Source organism: Conger conger, chromosome 10 (assembly GCF_963514075.1).
Source record: "Conger conger chromosome 10, fConCon1.1, whole genome shotgun sequence".
In the NCBI taxonomy this organism is placed as follows: Eukaryota; Metazoa; Chordata; class Actinopteri; order Anguilliformes; family Congridae; genus Conger; species Conger conger.
Window position 1 is genome coordinate 14668058 of NC_083769.1, and position 22944 is coordinate 14691001.

Below are 22944 nucleotides of genomic sequence, written 5' to 3' on the forward strand. Positions count from 1 at the left end.
AAGCTGCTTGTAAAGTCACAGAATACCCCAGAGGCTGGACATGTGAACAAGATTATTATCTCATGTTATTCTTTTCTTCAACATTACTGGACATACAATCCGAGACCACTGTGCATTTTAATTTTTCATTTACCTCATTCTTTCCATGAATAATATGCTCAACTTTGGACTGACAAAATGCCTGAATACTCATATTACACTGTACATATTATCTGTGCATGTCTGATTGGGTACTCAGATCAGACGGAGCCACATTAAATCCCATGCATGTGTATACAGACCTTTACTGATCACAATACATTACATTACATTAAATATAATTTGGCTGATGCTTTTATCCAAAGTGACTTACAGTTGATTTAGATTAAGCAGGAGACGATCTTCCCCTGCAGGGTTAAGGGCCTTGCTCAAGGACCCAAGGGTTGTGTGAATCTTATTGTGGCTACACCAGGGTTCAGACCACACAGAACTTCAGTAAATCTGCCCTTCGACCCTTAAGATTAAGTAGTTCCTCCTGAATCTGCCCTCTCTGCTCAGCCTGGCCTCAGTCCAAAACCACACCTCCGAGAGCTATTCGCACAAACAGGAAGTCTCTGAAACTCTCTCTGTTACTCAGAAACGAAACTCAACTCAGCTCAGCCCCGGAAAAACTGTCTCTGTCAGTGTGAGCAGTGAAATGGCTGAGGCCAATATCTCGGTGGATCAGGAAAAGTTCAGCTGTTCAATCTGTCTGGATATACTGAAGGATCCGGTGACTATTCCCTGTGGACACAGTTACTGTATGGGCTGTATTAAGGACTGCTGGGATCGGGATGATCATATTGGTGTCTACAGCTGTCCCCAGTGCAGACAGACCTTCACCCCTAGGCCTGTTCTGGGCAGAAACACCATGCTGGCTGAAGTGGTGGAGAAACTGAAGAAGACAGGACTCCAAGCTGCTCCTCCTGCTCACTGTTACGCTGGACCTGGAGACGTGGCGTGTGATATCTGTACTGGGAGAAAACGCAAAGCCATCAAGTCCTGTTTGGTGTGTCTGGCATCTCACTGTGAAATTCACCTCCAGACTCACTATGAATCTCCTCCGCTTAAGAAACACAAACTGGTCAAAGCCACTGGAAACCTGCAGGAGAACATCTGCTCTAATCACGACAAACTGCTGGAAGTTTACTGTCTTACTGATCAGCAGTGTATCTGTCTCCTGTGTGTGATGGATGAACACAAAGGCCATGATACAGTCTCAGCTGCAGCAGAAAGGACAAAGAAACAGGTAATAACTAAAACTCTTTCACATAATGATGATAGATATGAATTGGCTCACCACTACAATATGTAGGATTTTACCTGTGTAGTTTGTAAAGATTAATACATTTTGAAAAGGTACTGAACAACACAGAGATTCCCAGGTCCACAGAGATAAAGAGCAGCAAGTGAACCAAAGTCACCTCTCTGTGACAGCTCTGTTCACACCCCTCACCCCCCTATTCACTCCCTGAATTGGAATCTACACGGCTGAAGAAGCTAGTTCACACACACACAGCTTTACCTATAAGACCAGTACACTTCTACATACTGACCTGCTGTATGCCATATATTTTGTCTTATTTTCATATGGAAGATTAAAATGTAGTTGAAAAGTTCTTCATTGTATTGTCATTTGTGACACAGAAGCAGCTGGGGGTGACACAGAGTAAGTTCCAGCAGAGAATCCAGGAGAGAGAGAAGGAGCTGCAGGATCTGAGACAGGCTGTGGAGTCACTCATGGTGGGTACTGACCAGTGCGGCTGGTCAATAGGAGCGCATAGGGCGCCGCCCCACCCCCGATCACTCCCACCTCCATACTGTGCAAAAGTCTTAGGCACCTATATAACATTCTGTACAGATAAGATTCTTTCAGAAAAATGTAATGAAAGGTCCCAAATAAACGTACTATACATTTTACATTACATTTGAGTAATTTGGCAGAATAGATAAAAACTGAATCAGTGGCCTGTAGTGCAGTGGTTAAGGTAAATGACTGGGACACGCAAGGTTGGTGGTTCTAATCTCGGTGTAGCCACAATAAGATCTGCAAAGCCATTGGGCCCTTGAGCAAGGCCCTTAACCCTGCATTGCTCTTGGGGAGGATTGTCTCCTGCTTAGTCTAATCAACTGTATGTCGCTCTGGATAAAAGCGTCTGCCAAATGCCAATAATGTAATGTAAAAATCACCCTTCAGCGTTAAAACTGCATCACGTCTCTGAGATAGCCAACGCTGTCCTGCAATTCTATAAGACAATCAGCAGCAAGGTTGTTCCAAGCATGTTGGAGAACTTGACACAGTTCTTTTGTTTTGGTTTGCTTCTGATCTGACTGCCTTGATCAAGTTCTTATGTAAAAAGTAGTAAATTGCTTACAGTAATATGTAACTTTTTAAAAGTAAATACAAAAATGTCTCTGTAAAATCTACTCTTTTGAAAAAAGAATATTTGGAAAGCTGGGCAGCATGGATGGTGCAGTGGGTGGGCAGCATGGATAGTGCAGTGGATAGCACGGATGGTGCAGTGTGTAGCATGGATGGTGCAGTGGGCAGCATGGATGGTGCAGTGGGTAGCATGGATGGTGCAGTGGGTAGCATGGATGGTGCAGTGGGTAGCATGGATGGTGCAGTGGGCAGCATGGATGGTGCAGTGGGTAGCATTGATGGTACAGTGGGCAGCATGGATGGTGCAGTGGGCAGCATGGATGGTGCAGTGGGCAGCATGGATGGTGCAGGGGGTAGCACTGCTGCCTCACAGCAAGGAGGTCCTGGGTTCCAATCCCAGTCGGCCGGGATAATCGAAAACCAGGAAAGCAGAAGGGCAAACAAAACAAGAGGGCAAGGCAAGCTCGAAAATCAAAGTCAAAGGGGTGTCTAGGAATCTGAAGATATAGGCGTACAAGTAATTCAGCTCTATAACTGATCAACGTTCTGACAATGGGTGAAACGGAGAGTGAGGTTTAAATATATGAGGGAAGGTGACAATCTAGGCGGGGCTGGGGAGAAGGTGGGCTAAACAAATAGACAACAGGTTGGGAAACATAAGAGGGTAATAACATAAGGTAATAACAGGAGGGAGACGAAAACGCGGACTGGATGCACGTAAGCAAACATGTAAAACATACGGCTCCGGATTAGGGAGTAGACATTTGCATAGATTGAAGACGTAGTGAGGCATAGGGAGGCGGAGTTACAGAACAGTGCAGAAATACTAAGAGATTGCGTTCATGAATTAGTTACGTGAATACTTCTAACTACCCAATAAAAGTGACTGTTAGTTAGTTAGTTAGACAGACAGTAAGTGTATTAATCGGATTAGTACTGTACAATATCTAGATTACTAGTAGTTAGTAAGAATAGTGCTTTACAACATTTAACTACCTAGAGAAGCAGGAAGTACGAATCGCGAGTATGGAAGGAATGTTGAAAACCCGAAACTACCGTAAACAACCGAATAGTGGGACATGCAGACAGGGGAGTGACTCGGCTGGTAAACGTTCAGACGCAGACATAACAGGGGATCACAAAAGAGAAACAACAACAACACCAAATGAATTAGCACGCCACAAGTTATTTAATTGAATAGTTTATGCATTATAGCCTTTTTTCTTTAAAATAGACTGTATGAGTGTATGAGACTGTATTTGGTATGAGTTTAGCATTATCACATATTGTACAACGAAAGCGTAATAACCATGACCGAGGCATAGTTTTCTTATTTAAGGATATATAAACACACACCACTGTTAAAGTAAACGCAGTTGTGCTATTTTCCGGTGAATGAATAAAAAAAGACCTGTAAAAAACGGTGTACTGATATAAGACACGGAGAGACGTGGGCCTTGCACCCGCTGCACCGCCTGTATCACCGCCACTGGTTCTAACGCTAGCAGTAGCCTGGAGCTGTTTGTCTCCATCACAGATGTAGCAAGTACAGTAAGTCATTTATTTATGTAATGTTTAAATATTTATTTAGTTTAGCCATTCCAAAACGGCTGGACTTTGCTTGTCTTCATAGTTAGCTTCTAGAGCACTATGTTTGTAGCGACAGCTACTTAACTGGCTAACTGCTTTATAAAAGCAAGATGGCGGCTACTGTGCGCTGCCAGTATTTAACCAGTTAACATAATTTAGCTAACGTATCCGTTCCCAAATTGTAATTAAATTGCTAGTTAGCTGTGTGAGCTATATGATTTGTGTTACTGAGGGATTTGTGAATGAGATGCGACATTGGATCAGGCGGTAAGAGCAGTCAGCTGGCAGGTTGCCAGTTCAATCCCGCCCTAGGTGTGTCGAGGGGTCCCTAAGCAAGACACCTAAACCCGAAATGTTCCTGACTGATTGACTGGTTGACTGAGCTGGTTGGTGCCTTGTATGGCAGCCAATCGCCGTTGGTGTGTTTGTGTATGAATGGGTGAATGAGAAGCATCAATTGTACAGCGCTTTTGATAAAGGTGCTATATCAATGCAAACCATTTACCAGATGCTGCTGCAGGGGGGCTGTTATGTGGGTAGGTCATTTTGTGTATGGAGAGGTTGCAGAGGGGAGGTTTTGGGTAACGGGCTACTTCAGGGGCTGGGTTGTAACCAGAAGCTCGTGGGTTAAGAGCTAGTTAGGTGAGGCGATTCGGTTAGCTGTGAACTGTCTGTGGCAGGGAATAAAAGCGGGCCAGTTGGCTAGCAAAGCAAGCGCTTTGTTTTCAGTTCTTTAATTGGCCCTTAGCTGCTGCTGCTGCTTGCCACAATGTCTTGTCTTGATAACTACTGTTATTTTGTTAATAAAACATATTTTTAAAAACAAAACAGTCATTGGGAGAGTTAGGCTGTAAACCAAGAAGCCTTATCATCGCGGTGTAAGAATTTATCGTGGCGATTAAGGAATTCCAATTGTGGCGTGTGAGTGTAATGTGGGCGTTCGGAACACCCAGTTAGCTCATGATGTTCCGAACAGTGCAACTTTCCTGTCCAATAACTAAGACTTGCGTACTAGTTTTTGCTCATCATGAGTATGTATAAAGTTCAATTCATTCCGCTTTAATAAAATAATTTCAGCATACAGTATACATTCCTCAGGAGAAACACTACCATTGCACGAATGCTTATGGTCCCCCGTTTTCTGTTCGGAACGCAGTTAATGTTCGTTTTGTAAAAAAATATTTTTCATTTCGATGGTTTATTGTGTGTATTTCTACAGAACCCCGAGGATAAAGGTAGCTTCCACATTTGGCGAAATAGGCCTTGTTGCGTACAATTTGCTTTAGTTTCTGATTCCTTTGTCAATTTATTGTTTTGTTGTCTAATATATTAGAATTGTTGGTCAGAGTTGTAGATATGCTTTTTATTTAAGACCATTTCTCGCACTGTGTGGCGCCCCACCCAGGTAAATGGCCACCAGCCACCATTGGGACTGACCAGAGGAGAAGACAACAGCTGGATGCTGGAAGAGCCATTTCAGGCCTCAGCCAGGGCTCTCCTCCAGTCAGCCAGCGAGGAGCCCAGTGTTGGGCCACTGACCCACACCGTGGGGAACAGGCTGTCTGGGGTCCCAGTAAGAGCTGAGTAAAAGGCCTAGTTAAAATGTACAACCCTCCTCCTTCTGTTTCTCCTAACAGCGCTCTGCACAGACAGAAGTGGAGGACAGTGAGAGGATCTTCACTGAGCTGATCCGCTCCATTGAGAGAAGGCGCTCTGAGGTGAAAGAGCTGATCAGAGATCAGTTGAAGGCTGAAGTGAGTCGGGCTGAAGGACTCCTGGAGCGACTGGAGCAGGAGATTGCTGAGCTGAGGAGGAGAGAAGCTGAGCTTGAGCAGCTTTCACACACACAGGATCACATCCATTTCCTCCAGGTAACATCACTGGCTCTCTGACAGTCTGCACTGTGTACACTGTACATACATGGTGAGGTGTGTTCCTCTTTGACAAAGATCTGCTCCTGGTGTCTGCACAGGAATCTGTGTTCACTGTCTGTCTCTTTCTGTTTGTCTGCAGAGCTGTCAGTCCCTCTGTGCCCCTCCTGGACCTGGGGACTTACCCAGCATCACTGTCAGTCCAAACGTCTGTTTTGAGGCTGTGAGGAAATATGTCTCTGAACAGAAAGAGCGACTAGAGGATTTTGTCAAAGCGGAGTTCAAAGTTTCTGGAAGAGGTTGGTGGACAAACCCTGCTGCAGAAAGTGTGTTTAGTCACTGCACACAACACAGTGGTGAGGTGATCTGCCTAAGATTCACTCTTACAACATGAAAGGCATTTACACACGTTATATATTATAAACCATTGTGCAGTGTTTGGGTCTGTGGGACCTGTTTTCAATGTTTATTTAAAGAAAAATGATACATTTAAATATTTTTTTCAACCTGAGACACATTGGCCTGGCCTCATTTAAAAGAACACAATTTCATTTAGTGCACACTGCACCCCCCTTCACATTTATATTACATACACTCAGAGATCACTTTATTGAGCAGGCCTGTACACCAGCTTGTTAATTCAAATATTTAATCAACCAATCATGTGGCAGCAACTATATGGATGAAAGCATGCAGACATGGTCAAGACGTTCAGTTGTTGTTCAGACCAAAATCAGAATTGGGAAGAAATGTAATCTAAGTGGCTTTGACCGTGGAATGATTGTTGATGACAGACAGGGGGGAATCAGGATCTCAGAAAATGCTGTTCTCCTGGTATTTCAAGCAGAGCTCCAAAAGAGGAAGATTATATCTCTGTTGTAACAATGCTTCTTGGCAATACATTATATACCATTGGAAAACCTGTTTATTTCCCTTTTAAATAGTGCCCCATATTTTAGGAAGATGCATTTGTGGGATGAGCAGCACAGCTGAGTATGTTGGTAGCGCTCATGTAAAATTTGCCAAATCTTCTCTGCCAACGCCAAACAGCTTATTCTGCTGTTGCTATTGTACGAGTCCTCGCACGGGACTCCAAATTATGTAGGGTCCTCGCATGGGGCTCCAAATTATGTAGGGTCCTCGCACGGGGCTCCAAATTATGTAGGGTCCTCGCACGGGGCTCCAAATTATGTAGGGTCCTCGCACGGGCCGCCAAATAACGTAGGGATTTTACTCTCTACGAAACCGGGGCGCCAGTTAATGTTATGTAGCAGTATAACTGCGAAAAGTAATCAGTCTCATAAAATTACTGTTATCAGAAATATCTAGCCACAAATTTAGTATTTCAATTAATAATTAAAATAACCAATATTAATGATTAAACATACCGATAACCTGAAGGTTGGAAGTTCTTTGAAAGACTGCTTTAACTCGGCTCTCATGTCTATGTGATTCCAAAACAGACACCGGGGTTTAATAAAATATATTTATTAAACAATGTACAAACACAGTACAGATAAACTAACGGGAATTAGTAGGGGAAGTTAGGGTGTGCGTGTGTGTGGGCGGGCGCAAGCACGCGTGTCGCTTTAACAAAGGAAAGGTAAAAGTGGGAGTAGCTGGCTTGGGTAAGTTCTGGGTGTGTTAATGAGTATCAGTGTTAGCTGTGAGAAGAGCGACTACTTGTGTAGTTCACTCTATATATGCGCGAAAGACAACAAATCAATTCACGTACATACACGGCTAACAGAATACATTCAAATGGTAAGACGGCAAATATAGAAACACAGATTCAAAATAACAGTTCAGACTAAGCTAACACTGGCTATGCCTGAAAATGCTTGTTTAGTCTTACTGAGTGCATACGCATTGCTGGATCCAAAAGACGTGCTGTCCTTGTAGGAGCCGCGATGGTGCGGTGAATGCGTGTCCTGGAGAGGTGCGCAAAGCTGGGGCGTTCCCGTCTTAGCCGCACCTTGTTATCTGGTCCGCTCGGTTGCTGGAAGGATGTTCGTTGGTCCCTTTTCCGGGTGGAAAAGTTTGTTGCTGTTGTTCTTTGGTGAGCTTTGCAGGGGTAAACTGATGTAGCGTTCCGCGTACACCAGTTTCCACTCACTATAGGCCACGAAGTTACTGCAAGGTAACTAGGCGTGTCCATTGGCCTGGTTGTGCGCTGTGCAGCATTCAGCCTCTGTCCGGGTCTCGGAGCAGATGAGCTGAAGCGAATGGCCAAAAAGGGTGCGTCGAAGAAATGGGCGAAGAGAGTGAAGAGAAGAAAGAGAAGAAGAGAAGCAGAAGAAGCAGAAGAGAGATCCCAAGAACGTGTCTTGCTCTTATACGGGAAAGTTTATTGCTCCCGCCATTACGGGATTGGCTGAACCAAGCTAGACGTCATGCGGGGTGGACGTCGCGGAATTGTCCTGTGGGATTGTGGGAGTTGTGGTTCCTACATCCCCCTTGTGGTCTCAGGATGCGGCTGAAGCCATTGTTTCTTGAGAGCACAAAAGTCAGTTCACAGTCCACAGGTCAAGTACATTTGGTCGGTAACACAGTTCACAATTGACTGACAAACATCCAGATATTTATCAACAATTAACTAAACTGGTCTAAAACACATGATACAAACAATGTTAAAAACTAAGGTTGAGCAGTGAAAACATTGTCACAAAACATAAGAAACCTTGGTGAAAGGGTTAGTCGTTTTGTTAGTTATTGGATGGCGTCCAGAAGGTCTTGTGGTCTTGTCTTACTTGGGGAAGAGGTGGAGTAAGGCACACTGGGGTGTGGCAATATACTTGTGTGGCCGTTAGCTACAAAAACCCAGTTCCATTATACCACCATATGTTATGATTATGCCACTCTCATCTATTTGGCGGGGATGGGAGAGCCCACTGATACTCTACAGTAAAGATCCTTCCCCACGCTAGTGTTATTCAAATGAATGAAATGATTGGAGGCTGATGTATCAAAAGCAATACAGTAATACTTTATTTATAACATTCGTTATAACATTATAACATTCGTTCAGAGCAATTAAAATATTTGTTGTGTAGAGGACCAAACCTTTACTTACAGCAGTGTATTAGGAGTACATACACAAGTTCTCATAAACACAAGTTTATATGAAAGATTCCAATAAATAAAGTTGGGCAGCACCCCAGTGCTCAATATTGACAGGCAACCCACTTTTGATCCACAATAAGTACAGGGCTCCCCAGTGACTCAGCACCCCAAGCACCGCAACCAAGGTGACACCATGTTAACCATAAAAGGCTTGGTCAATACACACCAATCATAATCACACCACACGGGGGGTCCCCGTAACACATTGAGCATCGAGCCCTGCCCACTAAATATGAGAACCCAAGCAAAGCCAATTAAGATTTAGAACAAGTAATGTAGTAACAAGTAAAGTGCATGAAGTGCCAAGATAATCAGTTAGATAGACAATTGTCCAAATTACACCTGCCCACTGGCACCTCCCCTTGTCCCAGCCTTGATATTGCACACTGCCCCCATATAATGGTTGATTACAATAGTACAGCCCACCCTTGGTATTGCACACTGCCCAAACACAACAAGTTCCATCAATAGTAAAACATCAATGATTAAAAGAGCTTATTTTCATAGACATGATATGAATAAATAAACATATACAAACTTCACATATGGGAAAACAGTGGCTAGCTGTCCAAACAAAATGGCAAAAAACGACGAGTGGCGGGGTTCATTCACAAGCCGGCTCCCAGGCCATCCGCCCCCCCGCACGCAGCAGCAATTAGGCAAACACTCTTAACACCAACACGATCTGTTGAAAGACATTAAATATGAATATTCTCAGTGCGCACAGCAGGGCACCGCTTCAATGCTTTGTTTATTATACACCCCTTACTGCGATTAAGAGGGAATCACTAGCGGAGATTTAAGAATCGTTCTATTTACCTGCAAATTCCACGAAACAGACCATAGCAAAATCACATTACGGCCCATCCCAAGGCTCACATCAAAACCACACAATTTATGGGAAGCATACCTACCCTCGTTAAACCCAACAAAATGCCTCCGTACTTCAGTTACCGGTGACTGCACACGCACACCCTTTAACACACGGAACGCCAATGCCCGGATTGTCTTCGTCCGTCGGTAATCTACAAGAACCCACATACTTATAAGCGTCGTACTCTATTATAAGGCAGCTAATGCTGGCCTAATATAACAGCATGCCAAACAATTCCAACTTACCGCACTTTCCACTCCGGTCCCCTTGCTAAGCAGCTGACTGATGACGCAAGAATCCTGCCCCTATGCACACCTCGTCATTTAAGCCCTTACTATTCGCCCCTGGGTCCTAAAGTCCCACTGGCTACACTTGTAAAGATTACACTGTAGTTCCTACATGCAATACTTTACCATAGTTCAGTAGGTGTAGAAAGAAGCAATGAACGTTTACAATTTGTAACGGGTGTCGGATTTGACTTTACAGTACCTACTTACGATCTGCGTTTGCTGCTGCTACATGCAAATCTAAGTGGCTGCTGTAAACTACCAGTTTATTTTGCCACCCCCTTTGGTAGGAAAGGTGTGCAAAAGAAAGTGGTCAAAGCTTCAGCTGGGAGTCTGCCTGTGAGGAGACCATGGCTATAGATCAGTCTTATTCAACATCTTTTGATGGAGGTTGAACAAGACCAGATAGCTCTTTGGAGTGGTTACTCAAGGCATACACACTACTGAACAAAGGTTAGAGGCTTTAGTTGTCCTCAGAAGAACTGAAGAAGCTCTCTTCAGACAAGGTATCTTCCTTATCAGAGGATAAGGAGGGCCTACCGGGTTGGTCTTCTCTCCAATTCCGGCTGAATCAGAGTGTGAGAAGCGACCACGGTGGCTCTTAACCGGGAACTTACTCGTATGCCGTTGTTTTAAGCTATTAGACTTAAAAGGGGCAACCTGGAAAGTGCCAGCTGGTTTGGTCGGAACAACGTGCTTTGCTGTTTCCAATACCTCGTTCCTGGGCACAATTCTTAAAGTGTCCCAGACCATTTGGGCTTCATTTCTTAATTCAAGGGCTGAGTGTTGGCCCCTTGAAAACAGTGAAACATGAGTTCGGACACAGGGGTGCAGGTTGTGCACAAAAAGGGATTTGAAAGCTGGATCTTCATCTAAGCCTGGTCCGTTTCTGCCCTGGAAAAACGCATGTTTAAGACGTTGGTAGAAGTCTTTTGGTCGTTCTGTACAGCTATGTTTAACCTCCACAGATTTGATCATGGCTGTGGCCCGATCAGACCGTGGCAGGTACTCAGCTACCAATGCTTCACAAACCTTAGGATAGCTAGAACGAACCTTTAGTGGAAGTTGTTCCATAAATGTATGGATCTCTCTAGTAGAGGTTTTCCATACAAGTCTTACCTTTTCTCGATCGGTTGCCCTGGGCAGATCCGAGAGACAGTAGTCAACTTCTCTGAAGTAACTCTGAATGTTAAATTCAGAGTCCTTGGGGTCAAATGTGTGGACATACTTCGCTATGGCCTCTAGCTCCTCAAAGCGAAGACTGTGAAGTTGCACTAGTCTGCCTGTTTGGTGAAGGAGAGACTGAAATCACATTTGAATGTGAACGCGTTTCATGCAGAGCTTGACGTCCTCGGTTAGGTTTAGGGGGCGGAGCTGCAAAACAGTCATTATTCTCACAATGGTTGGCAGAAGATGAATTGTCGCTGTCAGTGTACTGTACAGAGCTGTCACCTTTCCTCTCAGTTATAAAGGGAAAGCTAGCGCTATTAGCGTTGCTTTTTGTGTGCCCAATTAATAAAGCAGAATCTCCTCTACCGTGTCCACGGGAGGGTTCCCTGACCTCCTCGCGAGAGGGGTAAGCATGGAAGGTGCAGTCCTGTACCTGCCTGACTGTTTCTCCTTTGCGGAGATGGACCACCGTTGGGATGGAGTCCCCCCTTTCCCTTTCTAGAGAAGAGGTGGACAAACCATTGCAAGGGTGGTCAACAACACTGCAATCTGAGGAGACTGAGGAGTCTCCATCAGAGCAAGCTGTGGAACTGGGATCTGACAAACCCGAATCAATTTGTGACCCCCCTTCCCCCACCTTGTGGTGTAAGGAGGAAGCGGGAGAAGCTGGAGTTGGGCAAGCCTGAGAAAGCAGATTTACAGAAGAGTGGATGTGGTAGCTTGTGGCATCCACTCTTCAACTGAAATAATTCCTCTCTGTAGGAACAAAGATCTGATTCGGCTGAATGCAGATCACGCAAGTATTTTACTGCTTTCTTGCCAACAGTTTGAAGCTCAAGTAAAACACTGGTGTGTTGTCCTTTGAGGTATGCCATCTCTGATTCCAGGTTTTTGTTGCTCTGAAGAGCAAGACTAATCTGTCTGGCAAAGTTTAAGACTAGACAACTGAGAATTTGGTCTTTTGACTGGGTGGGGGAGTGACCTTTCTCATTGATAAGTGAGAACATTTCTTTCCTACAATCAGTGAGGTTCATCTGATTCAGGAAAGCTATGTAGCCAGGTGCTAAACCATGGGCTAAAAAGGAAAGGTACTCATCAATAGATATGGGTTCCATATCTCAAGCAAAATAAAACTAAAAGCTAAATCAGTAACTTAAGAGGGTACTCTTGAAGTTAACTATTTCACAAGGGCCTTGAGCTCCTAAAAGTTGGCAATGTTCACCAAAATCACAATCCAACATACAAGTTGTGATGAAGGATAAAGAATTTAAAACGCTCTTTGAATATTCTCTAACTGTAGTACAAGGTAGCTATAGCATCACACAGGGACTCGGGTAGCACTAGCGGTACTGCAATGCAACAACAGCAAAATGACCGAACATATGGTGGATATTCTGAACGTAAAATAGGAACTGTGATGCTCATCACATTAATCCAAAGTACCAGAATGTGACAAGTTGAAATTACAATTAAATTAGAATTTAAAAGTAACATTCAATTAATTATTAAAATTACTTTGATAGAGTAATTATAATGAATAAAAGTACGGCTAATAATACTATTATTGATAATACGTATTATACCGGAAGGTAAATGCAAATCAACATACTACCGTGTAAGATTACGAATGTAATGCCACAATGTTACACGAGGGGGCAGTGTATCGAGAAAGCGGCTCATGCATGCTTTAACTCGGCTCTCATGTCTATGTGATTCCAAAACAGACACCGGGGTTTAATAAAATATATTTATTAAACAACGTACAAACACAGAACAGATAAACTAATGGGAATCAGTAGGGGAAGTTAGGGTGTGTGTGTGCGTGTGTGTGGGCGCGCGCAAGCACGCGTGTGTCAAGTGAACTGAGACTGGATGCAGTTATCAGAACTCCACAGGAGTCCCCCCTTTATTAGAACGTGCACAGGCAGTAGATTATGAACATTGACAACAACGTCTGCTGTGCGCCAACCACACTTGACTCCCCCCCGCTACCGGTTACATTGACTGACGTCACGTCTGGTGGTAGAGCAATCCTACTGGCTACGACGTCTGTCACTCAACCAGTATATTTCAATACCTTGACATCTCCCCCTCAAATCAACATCCCTCTCTATAACAATAACAGGGTTACAATCAATCAAACTCGTCTTTACTGTCCCCCTTTTTTCTTTTTTTTTTCTCTTTTTTTTTTCTTTAGGGAACCAAAATCACTACCAAAACCAATAACAATGTACTTCCCAACAACAAACACATAATGTTGCATTTATCAGACTTCCTTCTTTAGCATGCAATGTGTGTTACAATTTCTTTAAGGATCTTTTTTTTCACATAAATTACATTTGGCTTAACAATCCATTCTCCAGACGGGTTTGCTTACTCTACCCGACAGTGTCACCACAGAACCTTCTGGTGTGTTTCTTTCCAGTCCATTGTTTACACACTGTCCCTGAGAAGAGATCTGGTGTTGTGTGTCATCTCCTTCTGACTCTGTGTGCAGTGACAGTCCAGTAGTCTCCGTATTCTCTGTCGTTGCTTGTGGCACACATTGTATGTGCCGTCTGTTCCTCCTGATCTCTCCTCCCCCTGGTGTGTTCACCTGATAGGAGCGCCGTGTACTGCTCTCACTGATGACAGATGCTGGTCCTCTCCACCTCTTTTCCCCGTCCAGCTTCAGCAGCCCATGATCTCCAGGTCGAAGCTGTGGCAACTCTTTAACTCCATGTCTCCTGTTGAAGTAGAATGCCTGTTGCTGTTTGGCCTCCGCGTCCCTGCGTCTGATGAGGTCTTTATCCGGCCACTTGGGGACCAGGTTCCTCTTGAGTGTTGGGAGTGTAGTTCTGATTTTACGTCCCATGAGTAACTCAGCTGGGCTCACACCTGTCGAAGTTGTTGGTGTCGCTCTGTAGCACATCAACGCTAACACTGGGTCATCCTGTTTGAGAATGCGCTTAGCAGCTTGCACAGCGCGCTCTGCATGACCATTACCCTGTGGGTTGTGTGGGCTGGATGTAATGTGCTCAATATCATATTGTCTGCAAAAGTCCTTCCAGGCCTCACTACTGTAGCACGGCCCATTATCACTCTGGATCTGTTCTGGGGCCCCAAATCTGGCAAACGTAGCCTTAAGTACTTTAACAACCTGCTCTGTTGTGGTAGAGGTCAACTGTAATATCTCCAGGTACCGTGAGTAATAGTCTGGTACCACACAGTAGTGTTTGCCATTATGTTCACACAAATCTGTTGCTAACTTTTGCCACGGACGTTCCGGCAAGGGTGTGGGCTGTAGTGGCTCTCTGCGCTGTGTACGCTTGTTTGTCTGGCAAAAGTGGCATGTTTCCACCCTCTGTTTGATATCAGCCGATATTTTGGGCCACCACACTCTTGTCTCTTGGGCTCTTTCCCTGCACTTAGACAGGCCTTGGTGTCCCTCATGTATGCGCTCTAGCATCTCCTGTCTCATGGACTGTGGAATCACAATGCGACATCCTAATGTCACAAGGCCCTCACATAGTCTCTTACACTGAGTGGTGTGTTACTCACTCTTTCAGGTCATCCATCTGCGATCAGCTTCCATACATTTTGTAGCTGCTCATCCTCTTGTGTAGCAGATCTGATCCTATCCAGTTTGTGCTGTGACACTGGCCAACTGTGAGTAACAGCATTTACATGACACTCGATGGTCTTCTCTGTGGTGTTGTCCCCGCTCTCCACAGGACTGCGTGACAGGGTATCTGCAATGACCAGAGTCTTACCTGGTGCATATTCCGCTCTCGCATTGAACCGCATCAGCCGCATCAGGAGTCGCTGACACCTCACTGGCACCGTATCCAGGTCCTTACTGTTTATCAGTGGCACCAGTGGCTTGTGGTCTGTGATGAGCCGGAAACTGGCCATGCCAACCAGGTACTTTTGGAACCTCTCACAGGCCCACACTCCTGCTAAGCATTCCTTCTCAATCTGTGCGTATCGTGTCTCTGTATCTGACAGTCTCCTGGAGCAGTACGCGACAGGTTTCCAGCTTTCACCACTGTGCAGCTGTAGAAGGACAGCCCCTATCCCATAACTGCTTGCATCCACTGAAACAGCTGTTTGTCTTTGTGGGTCATAGTGTGCCAAGACAGGCAAGGTGATAAGGTCTTCCTTCAGTCTCTGGAACGCTTGCTGTTGTGGCTGATCCCATGCCCACATGTTTCTCTCTTTCAGCAGTTCATACAGAGGACCTGCAGCTGATGCCAGGTCTGGAATATACTTGCTCATGTAGTTTATCATGCCTATAGCATGTTTTAACTCGTGCACATTTGTGGGTGTTTTTAGCTCACTGATAGCACTGACTTTGCTTGGGTCTGCTCGCACCCCACTGGCATCCACAATGTGGCCCAGGAAGCGCAGCTCTGCTTGTCTGTACACACATTTTTCCTTGTTCAGTTTCAGACCCACCTGCTTCATTCTCTCTAGTGTGCTCTGCAGGTGTTGGTTGTGTGTGGTCACGTCTTTGCCGTGGACGATTACATCGTCCATGTACACTGCCACGCCCTCCAGTCCTTCCAACAGTTCATTCATTTTCCTCTGGAAAATCTCTGGTGCAATATTTATCCCAAACGGCAGCCGCTTGAAACAGTACCTCCCAAAAGGTATAATGAAGGTTGTCAGGAGGCTACTGTCTTCATGCAGCGGTATCTGCCAGAAGCCGGATGCTGCATCTAGAGATGTGAAGACTGTGGCACCTGACATCTTGGCCAGAGTCTCCTCTGTCGTTGGCAGTTGATATCTCTCTCTTTTGAGGTTTTCGTTGAGCTTTTGGAGTGCAACGCAGATCCTCACTGAACCTGTTGGTTTCATGACTGGCACCATGGGCGCGCACCAGTCAGTGGGTTGTGTGACTTTCACAATCACACCCTGCTCCTCCATTCTCTGTAGCTCTGTCTGGACTTTAGGTAGGAGTGGTAGAGGGACCCTTCTGGCAGTGTGTACAGCATATGGTACAGCTCCGTCCTTCAGGTGAATCTTAACAGGGTCTGTTTTCATTGTCCCCTGAAGACCTGCTGCTGCTCTGACCTGCTACTCTCTTAACCAGCCCCATCTCTACCGCTGTCTCTCTGCCAAGTAGGTTGCTGACCGTAGACCCTCTTGCTACGTAAATATTGAAAATGTACTTCCTCTGCTTGTGAAGTGTACTGGCCGTAAACTGCCCCATTATATCCAGTGCCCCACCTGGACTGTCTAGCAGTCCCCTAGACTAGCTGTCTTTCGGGTTTGAGTGCGCTGAATGTCTCTTGGTTCATCACAGTAACGTCGGCCCCTGTGTCAATCCTGAATTTAACTGGAGTGTGTCCTATTTTTATCCTTTCTGACCAGTGATCTGTACTGCCTAGGTTTATTTTGCTCACCGCCCCCAGGTAAAAGCTTTCCTCATCCTCTTTACTGTCCTGAGTGACTTCTCTCACTGACTTAGAAAAACACAGTCTTTCCCAGTGGCCTTTTCTCCCACATTTCCTACATTCTGTGTCCAGTGCTGGGCATTTGGCTTGGGCATTATTTTCTTTACCGCACCGGCGACATTTGTTGTCTCCCAAGGGAGCTTGCTCCCACCTGCCACTCGTCTCCTTAGCAGGCTGCCTCTCGCCTCTTCTCCACGGCCGCCGCTGTGTCACCTCCTGGACGTTGAGCGACGCTTGTTGCAGCTGTTGGCTCATCTGCTCCTCGACGTCCTCCGCTTGCCTCACCATCTGTATCGCTGTCTCTAGGGTGAGGTCGGGCATCAGTTGCATTCGCTTGGAAAGTTCTCTGTTGTGGATGCTGACGACCAGTCTGTCTCTGATATGTTCACTTTTTAATTGTCCAAAATCACAGTTCTCACTCAGCTCGTATAGAGCTCTGATGTATGACTCCGCCGTTTCCCCCTGTTTCTGTACTCGTCGGTGGAAGCACGCTCTTTCGTGTATAACGTTCTTTTTCGGTAAGAAGTAGGCGTCATATTTAGCTAACACTGTGTTATAATCATCGTCCTTCTCACCCGCAGCAAAGGTAAAGGATTTGAAGATATTCTCCGCCTCATTGCCCATGACGTAAATGAGAGTGCTAACCTGGACTTCTCCGTCTTCGGCACCCAAATTTGCAGCCGACCGATACCGCGAAAATCTCTTGGTTCCAGGCTGGCCATTCCGACGGTCGCTCAAAATTGAAGTTTTCCGGTGGATTAAACTTTGCCATCTTATTGGTTCCTTCACTTAAACTTCTGACACCATGTCAAGTGAACTGAGACTGGATGCAGTTATCAGAACTCCACAGGAGTCCCCCCTTTATTAGAACGTGCACAGGCAGTAGATTATGAACATTGACAACAACGTCTGCTGTGCGCCAACCACACTTGACTCCCCCCCCGCTACCGGTTACATTGACTGACGTCACGTCTGGTGGTAGAGCAATCCTACTGGCTACGACGTCTGTCACTCAACCAGTATATTTCAATACCTTGACAGTGTGTCGCTTGAACAAAGGAAAGGTAAAAGTGGGAGTAGCTAGCTTGGGTAAGCTAGAGTTCTGGGTGTGTTAATGAGTATCAGTGTTAGCTGTGAGAAGAGTGACTACTTGTGTAGTTCACTCTATATATGCTTCCGATTGGCTGAACTAAGCTAGACGTCATGCGGGGTGGATGTTGCGGAATTGTCCTGTGGGATTGTGGAAGTGGTGGTTCCTACACTATTGACTCTTGTTTGGTGTTGTTTGGCGGATTGGATGATTGAAGTCTATCAGTAACAAGGAAGACATATTGTACAATTTTACAGTTTATTCATTTAACAAACAGTCAGGAGCCTCAATAGCGTATGGAAGAACCATACACAGCCACAACAGCCTGGCACCTCCTCAGCCAGGATTTGTCGCAAGTCAGCCAACGTGGTTGTGTTGGTCACTCTAGAACCAACAGCATGCCCCAGCTGTCTGATAAACCCTGCTCTGTGGGGGCGAGTGTTGTCATCTTGGAGGATGGAGTTCGGTCCCAGACTGTGGAGATATAGGATTGTAGAAGACAGTCTACAGTTCCTAAGTGCTGAAAGGGTGAGGAACCGGTCTTCTTGGGACGCCCACGTCACGGTCTGTCTCTGACATCGCCCATTTCATGAGATTTGGCACATTTTTCATGAGCGCAACCCACATACTCAGCTGTGCTGCTCCTCCCACAAATGCATGTTCCTTACAAATGGGGCAGCATTTAAAAGGGAAATGAACAGGCTTTCCAATGGTAAAAATATGTTGCCAAGAAGCATTGTTACAACAGAGAAATTACCTACCAAACACAAATTGACAAAAAAAAAACTCTCTCTCACAGGTTATATATTATTAATGAGAGGGATGAGTGTCATTTCAGTCTTTCTCACAGGTTTTACACTCAGTGAGCACTTTATTAGGTATTTATTCAACATTTTTTAGACTTCCTCTTCTGTAGCCTATCCACTTAGAGTTATGATGCGTTGTGAGTTTAGAGAAGCTCTTCTGCATACCACTGTTGTAATTTGTGGTTATTTGTGTTACTGCCACCTTCCAGTCAGCTTGGACAAGGCTGGCCCTTCTCTGACCTCTCTCATAAACAAAGCATTTTGGCCAGCAGAACTGCTGCTCACAGGACATTTTTTGTTTTTTGCACCATTCTCTACAAACTCTAGAGACTGTTGTGCGTGAAAATCCCAGGAGATCAGCAGTTACAGAAATGCTCAAACCAGGCCGTTTGGCACCAACAATCATGCCACAGTAGAAATCACTGATTTCACTCTTTCTGACAGGTTATATATTATTAATGAGAGGGGTGAGTGACATTTCAGTCTGTCTCAGGTTATATATTATTAATGACAGGGTTGAGTGGCATTTTAGTCTGTTTCACAGGTTATATATTATTAATGAGAGGGGTGAGTGACATTTCAGTCTTGCTCACAGGTTATATATTATTAATGAGAGGGGTGAGTGACATTTCAGTCTGTGTCACAGGTTATATATTACTAATGACAGAGGTGAGTGACATTTCAGTCTGTTTCACAGGTTATATATTGTTAATGAGAGGGGTGAGTGACATTTCAGTCTTGCTCACAGGTTATATATTATTAATGCAGGGGTGTGTGACATTTCAGTCTTTCTCACAGGTTATATTTTATTAATGAGGGGGGTGAGTGACATTTCAGTCTGTCTCACAGGTTATATATTATTTATGAGTGGGGGTGAGTGATATTTCAGTCTGTCTCACAAGTTATATTTTCCTTGATCCTGGAACGAGTTTCAGGCCAAGCTTAAACTTGATTCTCTTATTTCATGAAATGATTTCAATTTGAGAGTCATGCATGTTCTCATGTTAAGCTGCTACTGCTTTAAGTTGCATGGATATGTTTAATTCACTCTTTCCCTGTGTTATGTTCTGTCATATTGTATGGATTGTAATTCAATTTGTTCTGTATATACCTACATAATTATGTATATTATTGTAATGGATCTGTGATTGTGATTCTGTGATCTTAGTCTGCTATTTGACCCTGTCATGGCTCGGTCTCATTTGTAAAAGAGGTTTTAATCTCAATGTGACTTCCTAGTGCTCACAAACTCCAGATAATCCAGAATATCACAGAGGTGTTCAGTGTGAATAGGGATGAAATCTGTAAAAGTACCCAGTATGTTAGGGGCAGTTCTTCTGGCTAGGGCATAACCTTAAATGTTTTCAATGAAAGCTTTGTTTAATCTTGAGAGAACAAAATACAGTATGACCAGTATGTCTTTGTTTACTAGGATGCAAGATACTGCATAGAGATGAGAGGAGAGAACACAAGTCAAATTCCTCAGTAGTGTTATGATGAAACCATCCTCTCCTCTCTCTGCTCTGTTTTAGTGTAACATTTGAGACCCATTCTGATACTGTATTCTGGGTGACATCAGCTGTCATTTACTTGCAGATTGAAACAAGCATAAGCATTCAATTTCTCCAGGATCTTAGAAAAAGGTTCATCTTTAGAAGCTAAACTCTCTTGTGATCTCTCTCTCCACAGTGGAAGAGCCACAGACCAGACAGGACTTCTTACAATGTGAGTCTGTAATTAAGCCTTAAATCAATGAATGAAGCAACTGATACAAGGGTAAAATAAGTGAAAAGTAACTTTCAGAAGACACAAGCAAGTTTAAAAAGCTTTAAACATCTTAAAAATGAGAACAATAAAGAAAATATGAGATTTAAATACATAAAATATGAAAGATGTGTAAAATATGTATGATGTGTAAAATATGTGAGTGGAGCTCTCCTCTCTTCTCCTCCATCAGATGGCTGTCAGCTCACACTGGACCCCAACACTGCGCACAGAAAACTCTGTCTTTCTGAAGGGAACAGAGAGGTGACCTGTTTGAAAAAGAACCAGTTATATCCTGATAATCCAGAGAGATTTGAGAGCTACCGCCAAGTGTTGTGCAGAGAGGGTGTGTCTGGACGCTGTTACTGGGAGGCTGAGAGGAGTGGGCAGTATGGGGTTTCTATAGCAGTGTCATATAAAGAGATCAGCAGGAAAGGGCGGGTTAAGGACTGTGGGATGGGAGAGAATAACAAGTCCTGGAGTTTGTTCTGGTCTCCCTCCAGTTACTCTTTCAGGCACAATAATGTTCACACTAAAATCCCTGGTCCCTACTCCTCCAGAATAGGAGTGTACCTGGATCACAGGGCAGGAACTTTGTCCTTCTACAGCATCTCTGACACAATGTCCCTCCTGCACAGGGTCCAGACCACATTCACTCAGCCCGTCTATCCTGGGTTTTGGGTGTATTCCTATGGATCCTCTGTAAAACTGTGTGATCTGGGATGAGGCAGAGAGTGAAGGGAAGATCAGCTGTAATTAAAGAGAGGGAAAAATACTGAATTTGAAATAATATCATTGCATATATGAAAAAGGGCGGCACGGATGGTGCAGTGGGTAGCACTGCCGCCTCACAGCAAGGAGGTCCTGGGTTTGAATCCCCGTCGGCCGGGGCCTCTCTGTGCGGAGTTTGCATGTTCTCCCCGTGTCTGCGTGGGTTTCCTCCGGGTACTCCGGTTTCCTCCCACAGTCCAAAGACATGCACGTTAGGCTGATTGGAGAGTCTAAATTGCCCGTAGGTATGAGTGTGTGAGTGAATGGTGTGTGTGCCCTGAGATAGACTGGCGACCTGTCCAGGGTGTATTCCTGCCTTTCGCCCAATGTGTGCTGGGATAGGCTCCAGCCCTCCAGCGACCCTGATCAGGATAAGCGGGTTCAGATAATGGATGGATGGATGGATATATGAAAAAGGCTGTGCTTTGTTCACACAACTAAGTCTTGTTGGTACTTTGTTCTGTAAATCGTGTGTGGAAAATGTTTGGCTGATGCCAATAAAGCAATTTGAATTTGAATTTGAGAGAGAGGGAGAGATGGGGAGAGAGAGAAAGAGACAGAGAGGGAGAAAGAGGGAGGGGGGATAGAGAGAGGGGACAGAAAGAGAAAGATATATACATACATATACGGGGAAGGGTTGTTGTTGTTTACAATGTGTGTTTGGCTGGGGGGTTGTTGTTGTTTACTATATGTGTTTGGCTGGGGGGGTTGTTGTTTACTATGTGTGTTTGGCTGGGGGGGTTGTTGTTTACTATGTGTGTTTGGCTGGGGGGGTTGTTGTTGTTTACCATGTATGTTTGGCTGGGGGGGTTGTTGTTTACTATGTGTGTTTGGCTGGGGGGGTTATTGTTTACTATGTGTGTTTGGCTGGGGGGTTGTTGTTTTTTACTATGTGTCTTTGGCTGGGGGGTTGTTGTTGTTTACTATGTGTGTTTGGCTGGGGGGTTTGTGTTGTTTACTATGTGTGTTTGGCTGTGGGGGTTGTTGTTTTTTACTATGTGTGTTTGGCTGGGGGGTTGTTGTTGTTTACTATGTGTGTTTGGCTGGGGAAGGGTTGTTGTTGTTTTCTATGTGTGTTTGGCTGGGGGGGTTGTTGTTGTTTACTCTGTGTGTTTGGCGGGGGGAGGGTTGTTGTTGTTTACTGTGTGTGTTTGGCTGGGGGGTTTGTTGTCGTTTCCTATGTGTGTTATGCTGGGGGGGTTGTTGTTTTGACTGTAATGTTGTTATTGTCAACGCATTAATACACAATTCACTTGTCAGGCAAATAAAGCACATTTGAATCTACATCCTGAATATTTTTATTTTTATTTTTTTATAATTGCTGGAGATTGAGAGAGGGGAAAGGGAGGGAGGGAAGGGAAAGGGATAGAGGTAGGGGAGGGGAGGGGGAGAGAGAGAGCCAGTGGGAGGGAAAGAGGGAGAGGGAGGGGAGAGGGAGAGGGGGAGGGAGGGGAGAGAGAGAGAAAGTGGAAGGGAGAGAGGGAAGGGAGGGGGAGGGGCTGGGAGGGGAGAAAGAAGGAGGGAGGGAGGGAGGGGAGACAGAGAAGGAGGGAGAGGAGAGGGAGGGAGGGGAGAGAGAGAAGGAGGGAGGGAGGGAGAGAGCTTATGATTATGATCTGCTAAACTTTCAGAAAAGTTTGTTGATTTTTAGTTATGTACAATGAAAAGGAATACCTCAAATCAAATATAAAAAGCTCACGAGCAACTTGAGTAACTTTAACAGTAAAAGGAACTTGAAACTGAAAAAAGGGGGCAATAT

The 22944-nt window shown here is 44.8% G+C and overlaps 1 protein-coding gene and 1 gene segment (V, D, J or C); both read left to right on the forward strand.

The window, feature by feature from the left end:
• The window catches only part of LOC133138129 (Ig kappa chain V-III region MOPC 63-like), a 340842-nt gene that overhangs the window by 310836 nt on the left and 7062 nt on the right, over positions 1-22944 (forward strand).
• Positions 641-21744, forward strand: LOC133138123 (tripartite motif-containing protein 16-like). Its single transcript, XM_061256614.1, has 6 exons — positions 641-1267; positions 1666-1761; positions 5629-5862; positions 6005-6161; positions 20340-20375; positions 20608-21744. Exons 1-6 carry the CDS (start codon positions 677-679, stop codon positions 21138-21140), a joined length of 1647 nt encoding a protein of 548 aa, XP_061112598.1. The 5' UTR covers positions 641-676; the 3' UTR covers positions 21141-21744.

What these genes read in the sequence shown, in the direction of transcription:
- LOC133138123 (XM_061256614.1), top strand. Translation starts at nt 677, where the DNA reads ATGGCTGAGGCCAATATCTCGGTGGATCAGGAAAAGTTCAGCTGTTCA. An exon ending in CAGAAAGGACAAAGAAACAG is followed by an intron (nt 1,268 to 1,665) that starts GTAATAACTAAA and finishes TTTGTGACACAG; the next exon opens with AAGCAGCTGGGGGTGACACA. An exon ending in GTTCAAAGTTTCTGGAAGAG is followed by an intron (nt 6,162 to 20,339) that starts GTTGGTGGACAA and finishes CTCTCTCCACAG; the next exon opens with TGGAAGAGCCACAGACCAGA.